This window comes from Pterocles gutturalis, unplaced genomic scaffold (assembly GCF_000699245.1).
Source record: "Pterocles gutturalis isolate BGI_N339 unplaced genomic scaffold, ASM69924v1 scaffold12314, whole genome shotgun sequence".
NCBI lineage: Eukaryota > Metazoa > Chordata > Aves > Pterocliformes > Pteroclidae > Pterocles > Pterocles gutturalis.
In genome coordinates, this window is record NW_010128438.1 from 45,642 (window position 1) to 61,934 (window position 16,293).

Genomic DNA, 16,293 nt, shown 5'->3' on the forward strand with positions numbered 1-16,293 from the left:
CTATAAATTCATTTCAAAGTGTTCCTTGCGTCACTTCTGGAGGTTGAACTCTAATGCATCATCATGGCCAAACAAGTTGAACTCGCCAAATAGCAGAAAGTAGCTTTATTTTCATGGATGTTCACTTTGAGGTTTCTAGAAGGCTAAATCTCTTTTTCCAGTGCTTCCCTAATCTGTAGGTGACTATTTTGGAGATTAGCTGCCTAGCAGTTTCCAAGCATTGGTTGTTTTAATTGCTAGCAAACCTCCATGTAAGGACTCCATCTCCAGACAGCGGTGTGCTTTGCAGTGGGGTGCAGTGCTGCAGCTGGGCTGATGTTACAGTGAAGTATCTGACTTCTCCAGGGACAAATCTGAAATGATTCCTTTCAAAATTTATTCTGTGTAGACTTAAGAAGTTGAAAGGAAGCCGTGGTGGCATGTGCAACATTTCATTAGGTCATAAGCAAAGCTGTAGTTTGAAAGTCACCTCTTTTTCTGCAGTTAACAGACACTGGTGAAGAAGAGATATTTTATTGTAGAAACTCCTTTGCAGGAGTTAGTTTTCTACATTTACCAATGTCTCTAGTGGATACAACCCACTTCTCCTTGTTTCTTTGTGGGCTTATCTTCTCTTCTGCAATCTGATCCACTGCTGAAGGCTTTCCAACCAGAAGAGGAGCTTTATCAACTGCTATCAACTTAGTGTTGTGGCACAGTGATCAAAGTCTTGAAAAATAAAAGGAGATTTAAAAAAAGAAATACAAACCCCAATTATCTGACAATCAGCTCTCCAACTATGTCCAACATCTGGCTAGATGACTGGATTTTTGAGAGAACTGTCAGTAAAAGCCTTGTGATGCTTGCTGAGTCAAGCATCTGAAAGCCATGCAGAATTGATATAATGGGGCCAAATTTGACTGGAATGGTCTCTACTATCCAGAGAGCGAGGCATTGCTTTCCGTGTGGCTGCTTCATTTTGATGTGTTTTCAGGGTGATATATCCACAGACGTGGAATAATCTTCTTACTTCTGGGTGAATATTAATTTTGGCAGTAGTCCCATAATGAGACCATTTCTTGAAACTTTTTAGCATGATGACTAGCTCCAAGTGGAAGCCAGCATTGGGTGGTCAACAGATGTTTGTGTTATCTAGAAAACCTGTTTGCAGAGATTAGTAAAAGCATCTCCTGAAAACTGGATGGTCTAAACTCTGTTTTCCAGTTCAACCATTGATTCAGTCAGGCTTGGGTAAACCCCTGAATGTTCTGTGCTTCAGATGAAGTACTTGCTAGTATTTTGTGTTGGGTATTTACACTGCAAGGTTGCTGGGACAAGCCATGACTCCCTTCTGTTCCTATTTGTGTTTGCTGTGAGAGACCAAGTGCTAGGAAAAGAAAAATTCCTTCAGGTCAAAGAATTATGGAAAAAGTGAAATTATGAACTCTGTAAAGAAGGAGACACTGGGTGCTTCTTCCTGCCTCTAACACTGAAGTCCTGGTTTGATCTACAGGTAAGTTGTTTGAGCACGCAGTCAGATACGTGTTTGTGCTGAATGCTAAATGGCTTTGTGATCATTATTTAATGAAAACAACACATGACAAATTGTCAGGGAAGATACCTTCTTCTTTGCTGTAGAACACATGAAACAGCCCTTAAAATCTGTCAGCCTGATGGTGCTGTTTGTCTTTTTGGAAATAGCTGGTAACAGCTGGCTCCTGCTAGTCTAGGTTTAGCAGTTAATGGCTATTGAATTCCTTCAGCATCGGTAATAATAGCAGCAGACTGAGGCTGACACAGGAGACAGTGATTTAAAAAGAAGGAAAGTCGAAATTAGTGATGCATAAGCATGGTAGGTGCACACACATGGGGCAACAGGCTTTCCTGAGCTCTTGCTGACAAGGGATGCAATTAGTTATAGTCAAACCCACTGGGTTTTGCCTTGTTTGTTATCCCTAGGGACTGCTGTTTGTTCAGCTGCTTTTCCACTTGTTTTCTCTTTTCAGCATTGAAGAACTGCCCATAAATCAGGCTGAGATGTTGAGCTGGCATGATTTCTGTAGTCAGAGACTGAATTCAGTTGGAAAACAGGTGAAATTCTCTGGCTCTTAAAATAGGCTGAGCAAACATGCAGGATACGCGGCCCTTTGGGGACCTGTGGTGCCATCATGGTGGGATATGGCTGGAGACACTGCCACAGAAACCCTCTCCTGGCTGTGGGGCAGCTGGAGTGCTACAGCCCTTGGTGCAAGGGGAAAGATGACTCTGGGGCAGAAAATGCAAAGTAAAGAGATGGTTCTGCTTGTTCAGGATTTTCTCAATCCCATCCTCTGTTAAAAAAAGTCCATCTACGACTTAGATTTTGATGTCTCTGGACTTTAATAAGGGATGCTTTAAATTTGATTCTCATCTGAAATTCTTCTGCATTCTTTTGCTTTCAGTAGCAATATCCTTATACAGGTTGCTCCTACCAGCAAAGACCTTTTTGAGCTAATTGAGATAGAAAAAGGTGTTTCTAGAGAACACTTCGTAATTTCCTAGTGAGTGAGTGTGGAAACACTCTGAAATGGTAACATACTTAAGGGCTCACCAGAAAACCCACTGGAGCCAAAGGAAATACTCTAATCAATTCTAGTAGCAAAAACCCTATGAAAGATGTTGAATAAAAATGTTTTCTTCCTCCATTTATAAGCTCTATTTGCTTATGTGAACAAATTTGGCTCTTGACACCACCCTTTTTCCTTGAATCAAGTCTGTCCTCTTGTTTCTGTGGGTAGTAATTGTTCTAGTTACTGTTCACAAGCTGCAAAGGATCATCATTTTGAAGGACAGTCTTGTCTTATGATGCTGAGTGGTGGGGAAACACTAGCTCGATTCCCTACAAGTGAGTAGTGCATCCTAAGCAAAGCAGCCTCAACTGGAACTGGCCAGGTCTTTGAAATGTGATCATCCACTCGAGCTGCAGTCAAATGCACCATAAAGGTTATGGATCTCACATCTGCCTCAGTTTAGGATTTATCTTGGCTAGGGAATAGACAACAGGGTAATCATGCTGACCGTGATGCAAGGCTCCCAAAGTAGCCCACTGTGTTGCTCTGACTTACCTCGCTAATCACCACCTCACTGACCTGACCCAAAGCCTCCTTTGCTGTACTGTACTATCTCTAGCCAAGATAGATTGCTGGCTGTCATCACCCATGAATGCCATCACACCCTTTCCCCTCATGTGAATGAGCTGTAACTTAAACCAGAAGTAAAAACTGTGCCACGTGAGTCAAGAGTGGTTTTTTTTTCCCTCTTTTTCCTTGTGGGGGGCCACAGATCCAGAAGAAAAAGCCCATCTCTAATGCGCCACCAAAGACAGTCAGCTGGGAAAAGATAACCCAGATACAGCAGAAATTAAGATGACAATGAGTGTAACTTAGGCTGTAAATGTTGTCCATGGAAAAACTAGATTGGTTTTAAGGGTATAGCCAGGGTTAACAGCTGAGATCATCTGTCTGGAGTAGAGGAGCTGGCTGTACTGTACTCATTTTGCATTAATAACTAGCTATTAGCACTTCCTGGATGTGATCACAGTTGTTGAGCCAGTTATCCTTTCCCAGCAAGCTCAGAAGGTAATTTTAGCTCTGGTTCATGCTACAATTAAAGTCAAAAGCGGATGCCACCTTTGCATTTGCATCTTTGCCTTTTCCACTACTGCATGTCTTGGGGTAACGTTCCCAAAGACATGCACGCTTGTGAGTGCGCTGTGGTGATGTCCCTGCTGAGCATCTTCTGGGCTCCAGCCCAGTCCACAGGTACCTGGCATGGCCAGAACCTGTGTCAGGCGTGGTGTTAGCCATGTGTGGTTCCCTGGGGAAGAGGGGATGTTAAAAGCACTCTTATGGTTTCATGGGCAGTGATCAAGGGCTCTGGTGTGTCTGCCACATGAATGCAAACCTCAGAAGTTTCCAAAGCCTGGTTCCTCCTGTATCTTTCATCCATGAATCTGCTCCTTCCCAACAATGCTCGTGCCTCAAGCTCTGTGGAGGTCAATCCTGGTTGCATAAACCTCCGGATCAGACCCCTGCTTTAGCTAGAAGGAAGAGCACCCATAGCTCATCTTCTGTGCCACCTCAGGTTTGGTACTATGACCATAAACCTAACCAATTTAATAAGCTGGTTCTCAGCCAGGGCATCCTGTAAGGAATGTTTCCCTTTTTTATGGGGCCAATAGGAGAGATTCAGATGTTGAGAATCGTCGGGGCTTTGGTGCGAGTAGCTCTCCAGTGAGCAGGTGGATGCTGCTCCCCATCCAGGGAGACGTACGGCCCTGGGGAGGAGAGGAGTTGTTCTGCACTGTCACTTGGGTCGTGGTGTGAGTATCTCCGAGGGTCTGGGTTGCATCATTGGCACGAGCTTTAGTAAATGTAATGGCCGTGGTGTTCCCAGCAGCCAAGCCTTTAGAGAGGGGAAAGGGGAAGAGAGGGGAATGCTGTTTTGACATTTTAATGGAGTGAGAAGAAAGTGTTTGGTCTATAGCGGGGAGAGCCGCTGTGATTTCAGGCACTGCTCTTGCCTCTGCTCTCGCAGACTGGTTGGAAGAAAGCCTTGCTGCTGGCCTCCACATACAGTCAGCGCTGAAGGGGGAAAACCAACTTCTTAAGCCAACGTTTTTGGGGAAAAAAGGCCATCTAATGAGAGTGTGGAAGAAGCCCAGCACTCATTGCTGTGCTGGTTTGGAGTGATGAGTATATCGCTGGATATTAGAGAAGTAGTTTCAAATGTGCTGTAGTTTTTAGCATAATAATATGCACTGCAGATATGTCACATCCATTTCGTTCCTCACAGCTGTTTACGAAAGGGAAAAAAAAAATAAAAACCTCGGAGATTGGAGCAGCTGCAGTCACTTAGCTGTCAATATGGGACAAGGCTCTTTCTGCTCCTCTTTTATTTCCACTTCACTCTGTTCTGCTGCACACATTTGGCTGTTCTGTGAATTTGCAGATCATGAGATTTTTTTTCAAACTGCCTTTGATCTGTACGGAAAGACTCACCCAGCTCTCATTTGAATTCATTAATACTTTGAGTAGGCATTTTAATTTTATGTTTACTGGGTTGTTTCCCTTTGTAATGTTATCTAACTGACATATTCATTGTCCTTTGCATTACCTTTCATTTTTTGAGTGTAAAATGTTTCCTCTTTCCTGAAAGCTGTGATCACTTTTAGAGATGTTATAAAGGCATTTCATTTCCTCAAAAGAAAACCTGAATTACTCTCAGCTTTGATTACTAGCAAATCAGTATTGAAGCACGTAATTCTCTTTACAGCATAAACAAAGTATGTTTTATACCATCAACTGTCGTTTGAATTGTAGTTTAAAAACCTGCTTAAGCACTAAAAGCAGCATTTTGTTTGCAACTTCCATGCCAGGGAAGTCACAGCATTAAAGGAATTTTCTGGGTTGGAGTTTTTCCCATAAAGGTCTGCTATCTTTTCCCCAACAATTGTGAGTTTAGCACAATGTACAGAATTTTAGCAGGAGCCCCGATTCCTAAATATTTGCCCAGAAGGATGAGGAGAGGATGCATTTCTTGTTGATCAAGCACAACCATTTCAGTGGAGAAAATGCACTATGTCCCGTTGGACTGTTGGTCTCAAGTTGCTGGGGTAGTGCTGTCTTTGGGAAGGGCATAGGTGTTAGCAAATCGCCAAACTGTGAATCATTGACTGTCAGAAGCATTTGGCTTGTCTGTTTTTTAAGTTCCTGTTGTCAAGTGTGGTCCAGTGGGGTTGAGAAAGGAATGTATTTTGGATGACCAGAATGATGAATGTATGATGCTTCATGTTTATTTGTAATGTCCTTTTTATACTTAGAAGTTGCTTACATATGTATCTGTATGTAAATAAATGTTTAATTCTTTCCACTTAGTGTTTGAAGTGTTTGATTTGTTTGAGTTTTGATTTGAACTGCAAAGCAAAGTTGCCTGAAAAATATATACAAGACAGATTCACTTGACATGATTTAATATCAGACCAACAAATGAATGGCTGGGAAGGAGCCAATGGCATCCTGGGGTGTATCAGAAGGGGGGTGGTCAGTAGGTCAAGAGAGGTTCTCCTCCACCTCTACTCTGCCCTGGTGAGACCGCATCTGGAATATTGTGTCCAGTGCTGGGCCCCTCAGTTCAAGAGGGACAGAGAACTGCTGGAGAGAGTCCAGCGCAGAGCCACAAAGATGATGAAGGGAATGGAGCATCTCCCTTATGAGGAAAGGCTGAGGGAGCTGGGTCTCTTTAGCCTGGAAAAGAGGAGACTGAGGGGTGACCTCATCAATGTTTATAAATATGTAAAGGGTGAGTGTCAGGAGGATGGAGCCAGGCTCTTCTCTGTGACATCCAGTGATAGGACAAGGGGCAATGGGTTCAAGCTGGAACACAGGAGGTTCCACTTGAGTATGAGGAAAAACTTCTTTACAGTGAGGGTGACAGAGCACTGGAACAGGCTGCCCAGAGAGGGTGTGGAGTCTCCTTCTCTGGAGACATTCAAAGCCCACCTGGATGCGTTCCTGTGTGATCTGATCTAGGTGTCCTGCTCCGGCAGGGGGATTGGACTAGATGATCTTTCGAGGTCCCTTCCAATCTCTAACATTCTGTGTGATTCTGTGTGATTTTCTGCTTGGCTTGAGCATACCCAGGGTCTGACAGCATTGGGACCTCACAAAAAGAGCAAAAGTAGAGCTGCTGTCCAGGACAGCAATGTCCCTTTGCACTGGAGCAGAAGAAAAAATTTATTCAAAACAAGATTGATCATAGCAAAGTTTGAAATGCTAAAGAAATGCCAGCATCAGTCACTAGAGGGTGGTCACTGACAGATGTAACACCTTCACTTACCGGCACTGCAAACCTGTAGCTAGCAAGATGCTAGCTTTGTGTTGGATGAAGATGAAGGTTGGATGCTTGTTTGTCTTTCATTCTTTGTCCCAGTGCCTTTTTTTTTTTTTTTTTTTTTTTGTTTTTTCTTTCTTTTCCCAGTTCCTTTTTTTTTTTTTTTTTTCTCTGATAGTTCTTCTCTTCAGCCTTCAGCTTGCTCTTTTCATGCTCATACAACTCCACTGGAGCTCCCAAATGACCTGCGTTTCTGGGGGCCTGGAATCCTTTTGGCCAAGATCTCCCATTTCAAGCCTTTAGTCTTTTGGTCAATTCATAACATTTGTGCTGTCACTCATTCTGGGGATCAGGTTTCCTCTCCTGTACTCTGCTCCACATCAAAGATGATTTCTGCTAACACTTACACTGAGAACTGAGCTGCGAGGCTGGAAGAGCCCAGGTGTCTTTTATTGCCTCTTCCACTGACCTTGGAGCTCCTTCCTTGGTAAATGTCTGACGTGAGGGCTGGACCATCTGCTCCATGTTCCCCAGGAAGCTGGCGAGGGGAGTCAGTGATAAAACAGAGAGGTATTTAGAGAGGGAAAAGTCTCTGCGTGCTTCCAGGTAGGAACTGGGCAAAGGGAGGGGAATAAAGCATCCTTAGTGCTCAGCCAGCTTGGGAATTGAGCATTTCCTGAAAGAGAGGAGGGCTGGACCATGTTGCCTGTGGGATTGATGGCTGGAGAAGCCACACCACACTCTTCGTGGGGAAGGGGGGCAGGTGAAGAGTGGCAGCTCTTCCTTGCAAAGAGCATATAACCTGTGGGATGTGCAGCCTTTTCCTTGTTCTGCAGCTGCAGCAGCAAGGCCATGCAGAATGCTTGTGGGTAAAAGGATTGTAGGAGCACGAAGGCTCCCTGCAACAAGGGAACAAACTGTCCAGGGGAAGAAATGCAAGACTGAGACTCCACAGGAGTGAAAACAAGACAGCGTCCTGCCTCTCCTCTGTCTTCTCATGTACAAAGTCTTCCTACGGAGCTCTTGGGGAGCTGTGCCCAGAAGATGTCATCTTGCTGACAGGGGCCTGTCACACAACGGTACTTTTTGGTCTCACTATGTGTGCAGTCCTCCTGCACAAAGTACAGGAGCCTGACTGCTCTGCATTAATTTCAATGGTATCGTACAGGCAGTCCTACCTAATTTAAAATCTAGTCTTGATTTATGGCTTTCTACGCACAGGGAATCAACCACAAACCCGGTATGCATTTTCAGGAGTTTTATTACCTTCAGAATTAAACATGCTGAGCTTTATTCTTTTTATACAAGCTTATAATTAGAATCACATCAGCTTGCACCAAAGCTATCACTTACCGTAGTATGTGGATGAATCCTCTAACGAATAAAATCACTCATGCTGGACAAAACATTTCATGTGAAGATGCTGTCAGGTACACGATGTAGAGGTTCTGGCAGTGTTTCGTTGCTAGCTGCAGCAAGTCTGTGCTGTATCATCACTTAGATCCAGTCTAACCTCAGTGATAAAGTGGGTGTTTGTCCAGTTCATTGCAAGGGAATGTTTGAAGAGCCAGTGATACTGCAGTCTTGTATGATGTGGGAGGCTGTAGTAGAAACAACTAGTTTCAAGCTTTAGTTGTTTGAACACTGATATCTTAAAACCCTTTAAATACTGCCTTCCCTGTGCTCAGTGATTTGGGTCTGAGTAATGCTTTCTTTCCCTTGATTTCTTCTATAGAAGCTATCAGTGCAGATTTACCATTTCCAAGCAGGCCATATTTCTTACTCCTTTTCCACTTGCCCCTAACATAGATTCATCAAGTAGGATTTTATTTGCAATAAATAAAATCTTTTGAACAGGCATATCATTGGTAAAGGCAGGCACAAGCACATGCGTGTTCACTTTTGCTCACCCTAGAGCTTTGCACTGTCCTGACTGAAGCACCCCTGGTGCAATGCCGGGGCTCTGATTTCTGCCAAGCGCAGGGCTAAAGCTCAGCTGGGGGAGTCATCAGCAGCTTAGAAAGTCTATGTGGCGGCTTCTATAACCACTATGACCCTTTGGCTGTGCCAAGAAGCCATGCACAGGGACCTGTGTCCCTTACAGCGCAGCAGTGCCATGTCCTGCAGTGGTGGTTTGGGCGGGTGTCACTGGCACGGCACTTACCAACGGACTCCACTCACAGGTACAATGCTTGCAGTTACTTTGGTCATCAAACTATTGTGTTTAATTCTGCTTCCCCCCCCCCCCCCCCCGTAACTGGATGTTCCTTTGTCTTCTGTTTATGTCTAGGACCCAGAGACTGCAGGGATCTAGGCTTGGACCTCTAAGAAGAAACCTGGAGACTCTTTGCCACTGCCACCTACTGTTGCAGCATCTTTAAACACCAGGAAGAACTTTGGGGTTGTGCTTGATAGCATGAAGAAAAGATGGTTTGCTGGTTAAGGTCATTCAGTGATATCCACTACTACTACTATCTACGCTCTCTTAGTATTGGACAAGTCTTTGAACACGTGTCTCAATTCCTTCAACTGTAAGTAAGTAGTGAAAAAAACCACCCAAACAGTGACTGCTATGGGAAAACTTCTTTGTAAAATGAATTTACCTGCACAGACTTGCTGTGTAGCCATGAGGAACGCCTGCAGACTCAGCACACCCATGTCCTCAGTAGGAGAGGCTGTATCTTATTAATACCCTGCTCAGCTGCAGAAGCACATTTTCTTTCAAATATTCTTCTCTCTCCCACCCCTCAATGAGAAATACATTTGATTAGAAGGTGCAGAGCTTAGGGTAGAGACCGAGAAACTGAAAAGGTTTACCTGTATGTTCTGAAAGACAGAGCCATGCTAACGATAGTGGATAAAGGACAAGGTGGTGAGAGAGTAATTGCCCTCATACTTCCCTGAGTGTCTTAAAAATAATGAGCATGTACATATTTATTTTATAGAAGAGATATGAAGGCGCACAAAGATTACAGCTCAGATTCCAAAGGTCCGTTTTTTCATCCATCCCAAACATGGTTTGCATTGGATGTCTTTGGGAGGTCCTGCTTTAATACACTGGTTTGTGAGCATGCCCCAGTGAGCTACCTACAACTGAATGTGAGGTTAAAGAAACCCTTCTAGTCCCAACTCCAACAGTGACTAACAACAGATAGGAAGTAAAATATACAGGAACAAGATGAACACAAAATTATACGTTATCCTAACTTCAAGAGCTTCTGCCTCTCAGATTTCCTAAGGCAGAGGTGGGGTATTTATAACATGAAAGTCAAGCGCTTCAGCTATCAGTACTGATACAGTTTATTCCCGGCATGCAGAGACACAACACTTCTAAACAAACACTGAGTCCAGGGCTTAAGTAGGTGCATTAGAATAAAGTGAGGACTCAAACACAGAAACATAGTAATGTCTGTCCTGTAGCAGAGAAGGAACCAAGTACATAACTCCTATGCCTCAAAAAAAACCCCCAAAACCCACCATGGCAGGTAATTTTAGGTCTGCTTCTGGTTCTACAAGTCAGCATTTTCAGGCAGATGAGATCCTGTGCCATCAGGTTCCAACATCCTTCTGCAGGACCTGACCTAGAACCTTGCAGCAGCAGCAGCTCCAAGATTTCTCTGTTCAATGATCCTAAATGCAGCTGTTCTCAAGGGGGGATACCAAAGACCTCAAAGCAGGTAAGAGGAAAGACACTGCCAGGAATCTGCCACCAGCAGTCTTTAACTTTCCTACAGGAAAGCTGGGAGCTGCTGCCAACATCCACCCAACTCAGCTGTGTCAAAGGATCCCAAGTGGGCTCAAATACAAGACTCCCATATGAAATTCTTTGATAAAAACTTGGCCTCTCTCTACAGAGAATCATCAGGAAAGAATCTGGAGGGGACATCGAATCCAGGGGCTCTTCTTGTGATGAAAAGACAACATGGAATGCTAAAACGCTTCACCTACCCGTGCTTGATAAAGTGAGATCTATTAAATACACATTTACAGAAGTTTTTATTGCACATTCTAATTAATTTACAATAAAATATAGTAACTGCAAATCCTGTTTTCCTCCATCTCTCTGGTACAAAGACCTGCAAATAAACAACTCATTTTAGGAATACATATGCCAATAGGTGTATAAACAATTTAATTGTTAAATAGCTCTTCTACTGGCTCCTTCCCGAAAGTCTGAAAAATAATTAAAAAGATCACAGCATAGAAATATCTTTTTTTAATATTTTGTCTTATTGGAAAAAGGGGTCTGTGCTTGGAAGAACAACTCAGGAGACCAGCCAGTTGCCCCTTCCAATATACCCATTGAGTAATTTGCACTTGAGAAGAGATTCTTGCCTACTGAAGGGGAACAAGTTTCTAGGACTGCATCATTTAAAAACAGGGCCTTGGTAACACCTGCAGATACAGGAGTTGTTAGAATCCTGGCTGTATCCCCAGAGTTTAATCTCTCATTTCTGAAGCATGCACCATTTTCACTATTCTCTTTGCTTTCAGACATCAGGTTCCTGTCAGCGTGCCCACAGGTTGATTTCAAGTCAGCAGCCCAGCGAACTGTTTTTAAATTTAAAGATGCAGTTGGTTTCAACCTTTTGTTTGCAGATGGAGGGATCCACTCCTCAAAGCTGGCAGGTGGTTGGCTGTCAAGGAACTGCTGTGAAACAGAGATATTACTTTCTTTGTCTTCCCTGTCACTTGGCCTTTTACATTTCACTAGCCTGCCAGTAAGCTTCTGCAGCAGAGTGTTTTGAAAGGAAGACCTAGATCGCTTGCATTTGGAATGGATTTTAGTGGGATTTTTAGGGGTGAAGAAAGTGACAAAAGAGCTTCTTTCCCCAACAGGCGACAGTTTCTGGAGAGGTTTTGTCATAGGAGTCGACTGTGAATAAGGAACAAAGTCTTGAGCACTAACTGAATTGCATTCTGAATCACAAAAGGTGTAAGTTAATGGTGTACTGTGCTTACTGAAAGCAGGAGGGGACCTATGTAGGGATGAGCTCGGTTTCAAACTGTTAAAGGGAACATCTCCAGGATAAAGCACCAATTCAGGAGCTGTGACCTTTTCTGTCCAAGTATCTTCCTGTACTAAAGAATTACATGATTTATTTAAGAATCCTACAGGTTTTGCTACCTCTCTTGCACTTGCATCAAAGAGATCAGCAGAAGCATTGTAGGAGCCTTCAGGGAAGCTATTGTTCCACAGCATCTCTCTCCTATTAACACTTTTGAAGGTATTTTCTTGCAGTTCTGACAATAGTTTTAATTCTCTTTTATATATCCTTCTTGTAGTGTTGGGAGTTGCTGGATCAGAGTCCCATGCCCCTGGGAATGTAAGATCTGTTCCTTGGCTTGGTGTAGAGGAAGAATTTTCTTTGTTTCCACAACCAGCTGAACAGCTATCATGTACAGAATGCACACACGTAGGTGCCTTGCTCCTTTTTAAAGAGGAGGTTTCTCCATGTTCAGCAGTACGTGGCAGACTAATAAAAGACCAAACTGACTTTGAAGTGTCAGTATTCGCTTCTTTGGACTGCACGTATCTGCTCTCAGAAACAGAAGGCTCTGAGGTAACTGGCAAGGACTGTGACAGAAGAGGTAGATCAGGGTTAGGTATAAAGCACCTTGCTCCACATTCCTTGTCAGTTGAAGATAAAACACTACAGGAAGACTCACATTGTGACACCTCATCACTTGGAGGATTTGCGTTCGACTGAAGACAAGCAAACAATATGTTCTCCCAACTATCATTCTCTGCTGGTGGCAAGAACCTCCCTGAGATGCACACTTCAGGCAAATCACCAGCTGCTAGGGTTTGCCTGGGATATGATTTATTATTTTGATTTACACCCAACTTGCTACCTTCAAGAAGGGCATGTTTGCCTGCATCAAGGCTGGGTGATGTTACAACACTTTTGCCATCTTCTATCCTGGCTAAAAATTCATTTAGGCTTTCTGAGAATGGGAGCTCATCCCAAAGCATAGAGGCTGTCTGAGACACTCCAGCTACATTTACGTGATGAGAAGCGGAGGCATTTCTCTTGTAAAAAAGGGAGGTGGGGGATTTTGCTGGGTGAGAATTATTTCTACTATTAGTCTCTGGGTAAATGCTTTTTACCCCAAACTCCAATGGATGTTGTAACAACCTGAAACTGTTTCCATGTGAACACTCAGTCTTTGAAGAGGATACTCTCTCTAATTTATCAGTTGCAGAGATACTGTCTGTCCAACCAGGCTGTGAACTCAATTCATTATCCCCCTCTTTATCCCCTTCCTTCACAGAAGAGCTGCAAAACTGTGAATTGCAAACAGTTTGATTGTTGAGGCTTACACTGCACGATTCTGCAGAGACAGGCCTCCCCTCTTCTTCATGCTGTTCACTCACCAGCTTTCCCACTTCCAGAGTGGGAAAGTCTTCCGCTGTTACCCAAGCAACAGATGAAGTCAGGCTGAAGGACTGCTGCCAGGACCCTAAAAAACTTTCTCTGCCATTAGACTGAACAAAACAGGAGTTTCTGCTCAGGACAGACAAGCTGCTGAGCTCACTGACAGGTTCATCTGTTGGAGCTGAAGATGCATCAGGTAAGTATGGGCTGTTATTACAGCTCCTGAATTTTGCTGACTGCAGAAGCTGATGAAAGTAGCTGATAACAGTAAAGCCAGTAACAGCAGTGTTTGGCAGGAAGATCTGGCAAGCTGTAAGGTTTTTTGTACTTCTATTAATTCTGGAACAGTTTTGCAAGATGCTGCTGGCAGCAGAACACCCTCCATCTTTACTTGCACGACCCTGGGGGTAGAAAGAAAAAAAAAATTAGTACAATGCTTTATTTCCTGATAGAAAAAAAAAAATAATGCATGTTTTTTAAGTCAGGCTTAAATTTAGGTCTCACTTTTTGTCAGGATCTGCAGAGAAGAGAATACAAAACAGTCTGTCACACAAAGCAGCACTCCCTGGGAAATAAGCACTGGCAAGGGCTATAAAGGGCATCACAGTGAGAGGTTCTTTGCTTGTTGCAATTACAGAGAGTTTTGGAGCTGGAAAAACAACTAAGAATTCTAAGAAAGGACTTCACAGAAAATTTCTTCCTTCCTGTAGGGCACTGGGTGCTTCCAGGCTTCCTCCAGTGCGGTTCTGTGCAAATGGCTAGCTGCCTAAGGCTAGTGCTTTTCTTTTCTCTAGGAGGCACTGGGCAGTACTTGAAGCCAAGCACTCTGGTACCAGATACCTGACTTGGCAGCTCAGCTATCAAAGCCAGTGTGATATTTTCTATGCACTACCTCTGTGAAAGGGAAATAAGCTACAACCTTTATCTTCTTAGAATTATTTGGAGAGTAGTGTTGTCAAAGGAGCTCCAGCTGCAATTCTTTATAGAACCCGCTTCTCTCTACAGAGAAATTACAGGCGAAAAATTACATTAACCGCAGAGGGAATTATCAAATGTTTTGAGAAGTGGATAAACCCTTTTTCAGCTCCCCCTCAAGGTCTGGCAATGCCACGGAGGCCAAAAAAACAAATATAGCTGTCTTCAAATTCAACAACCCTCCTACTCCCTGAGTCTACGCAAAGATTAAGGCTGAAGGCTGTTAGCCAAGGACAATACCCTTCTAGGTAAGATTTTTTAAAGTGTGTTATGTTGATTCTGAGTTTTATCTGGGAGATTGCAGCTGTATGCACAGCTGAACCCAGAAATTTCTACAGCCAAAGGCTGAACAAATGGTCTTTGAATATGTGTTCAGTCCCTTGTGTGTGTAAGCAGCAATAAGGCTGTTGATATGTAGATTTACTTTTTTTTTGTAAAGGCATCAGACCTAGACACCTGGTGAATGGTTCCAGTTAAGTAAAGCTGAAGTCCTCCAACTTTCATTACTTAAGATGCTGTGCATCAGGAAAATCTCAACTCAGATACAAACCTCATAGTACCTGTGGGAGAGGAAAAACACCTGACAGGTAGGATTTAGTTCACAAACTTCATAACAGCAATGACTCACACAAACACCACTTGAAGAAAACTTAGAAGACTGTTTCTATGGAAATATTAATAAGAACCTGAAGGGGGCCTACAGGAGAGATGGGGAAACACTCTTTATCAGGGAGTGTAGCGACAGGACAAGGGGTAATGGGTATAAGCTGAAAGAGGGTAGATTTAGACTAGACATTAGGAAGAAATTTTTCACTGTGAGGGTGATGAGACACAGGCACAGGCTGCCCAGAGAAGCTGTGGATGCCCCATCCCTGGAGGTGTTCAAGGCCAGGCTGGATGAGGCTTTGAGCAACCTGGGCTAGTGGGAGGTGTCCCTGCCCATGGCAGGGGGGGTGGGACTCGATGGTCTTGAAGGGCCCTTCCAACCCAAACCATTCTATGTTTCTATAACTAATATTTCAAAGTCTGTTAAACACATAAAAGAGGCACAGATGCATATGTTGAACAGCTGTACTTTATCAACATTTTTAAACATCCCCTTAAATCCAGAAATATCAAAATGCTACAAGGGGACGTGTTTCTCCTGACATTTCAGACACCAAGAGACTATGCAGCATGGGAAGGGTAGGGCAGTGCTTGAAAAGACAGTCTGTTTCTTGCTTGAACTGTACAAGGTTTTTTTACAGACTCCAAGCTGTTACTGATATGTGCAGGAGATGGCACTGCTCAGGCTCTCCGAAAAGCAGCCCTGACAAGCTGTCAAGCTGACTACTGCCATTCAAGTTGACTTTTGGATGTGGCTCATTTAAAATAACACAGGAATCCAGGGAAGAGGAGCAGAATTCTTCCCATGTCCTAGCCCTAAATTTTCTCAGATTCCCAAAAGATGTTGCACATGATGCTTTGATAACTCAGTCTATGCTCCCAACTGCCTACAAGCTAATAAAAAAACCCATTGCAAGAGAGTAATATGAATTAAAAGTTACCTTCACTCCAAATATAAATCTTTTTCCAATGAAACAGGTTTCCACTGCTTGAACTAACAATCCTGGAGATGTATCTGCATTTGCTTCTCCTGACAGCTGATTGAAGTCTTGAATACACCTTGAGTAAAACCAAATAGAAGTACTGCACCAACAGAAGAAGCCTTACGTAGCATTTTAGCTGTAGTATAGGTGGGATGCTAAAGAGAAGATACTGTGGTAGCTTAAACAAAACATAGAATGAAAACAAGAAACCATGAACCTCTAAATTCAATTGTTTACTTCACTTAATTTGTTGGTGAAATAGAAGTAAAAAACCAACCAACTTTGAATAGGTTTAATTTCCACACAACCTTTGGGCGTTCCCTGTGTGGCTGTGATTTTTGTATGAACACAATGACTGCATAATGCTGTCAATATGCTGCTATTGCTTACACATCCTTTCTGCCCTCATCTTCACAGTGTGCATATTAAGACACACAAATAACTGTTTTTCACAGTTGAGAGTCGTACAGCAGTCTAGTGTAGAATGCCCGCCATAAGAA

General features: G+C 43.3%; 1 protein-coding gene across 1 annotated transcript; it reads right to left on the minus strand.

Moving 5' to 3' along the window:
* Window positions 1–11,065: 11,065 nt before the first annotated feature.
* DDIAS (DNA damage-induced apoptosis suppressor) lies at window positions 11,066–15,869 on the minus strand (the record flags this gene model as incomplete). Its single annotated transcript, XM_010079632.1, has 2 exons — window positions 11,066–13,630; window positions 15,752–15,869. Coding segments are annotated over 2 exons (2,683 nt in total), but the record flags the coding sequence as incomplete, so codon positions are not given.
* Between the last annotated feature and the right edge of the window lie 424 nt (window positions 15,870–16,293).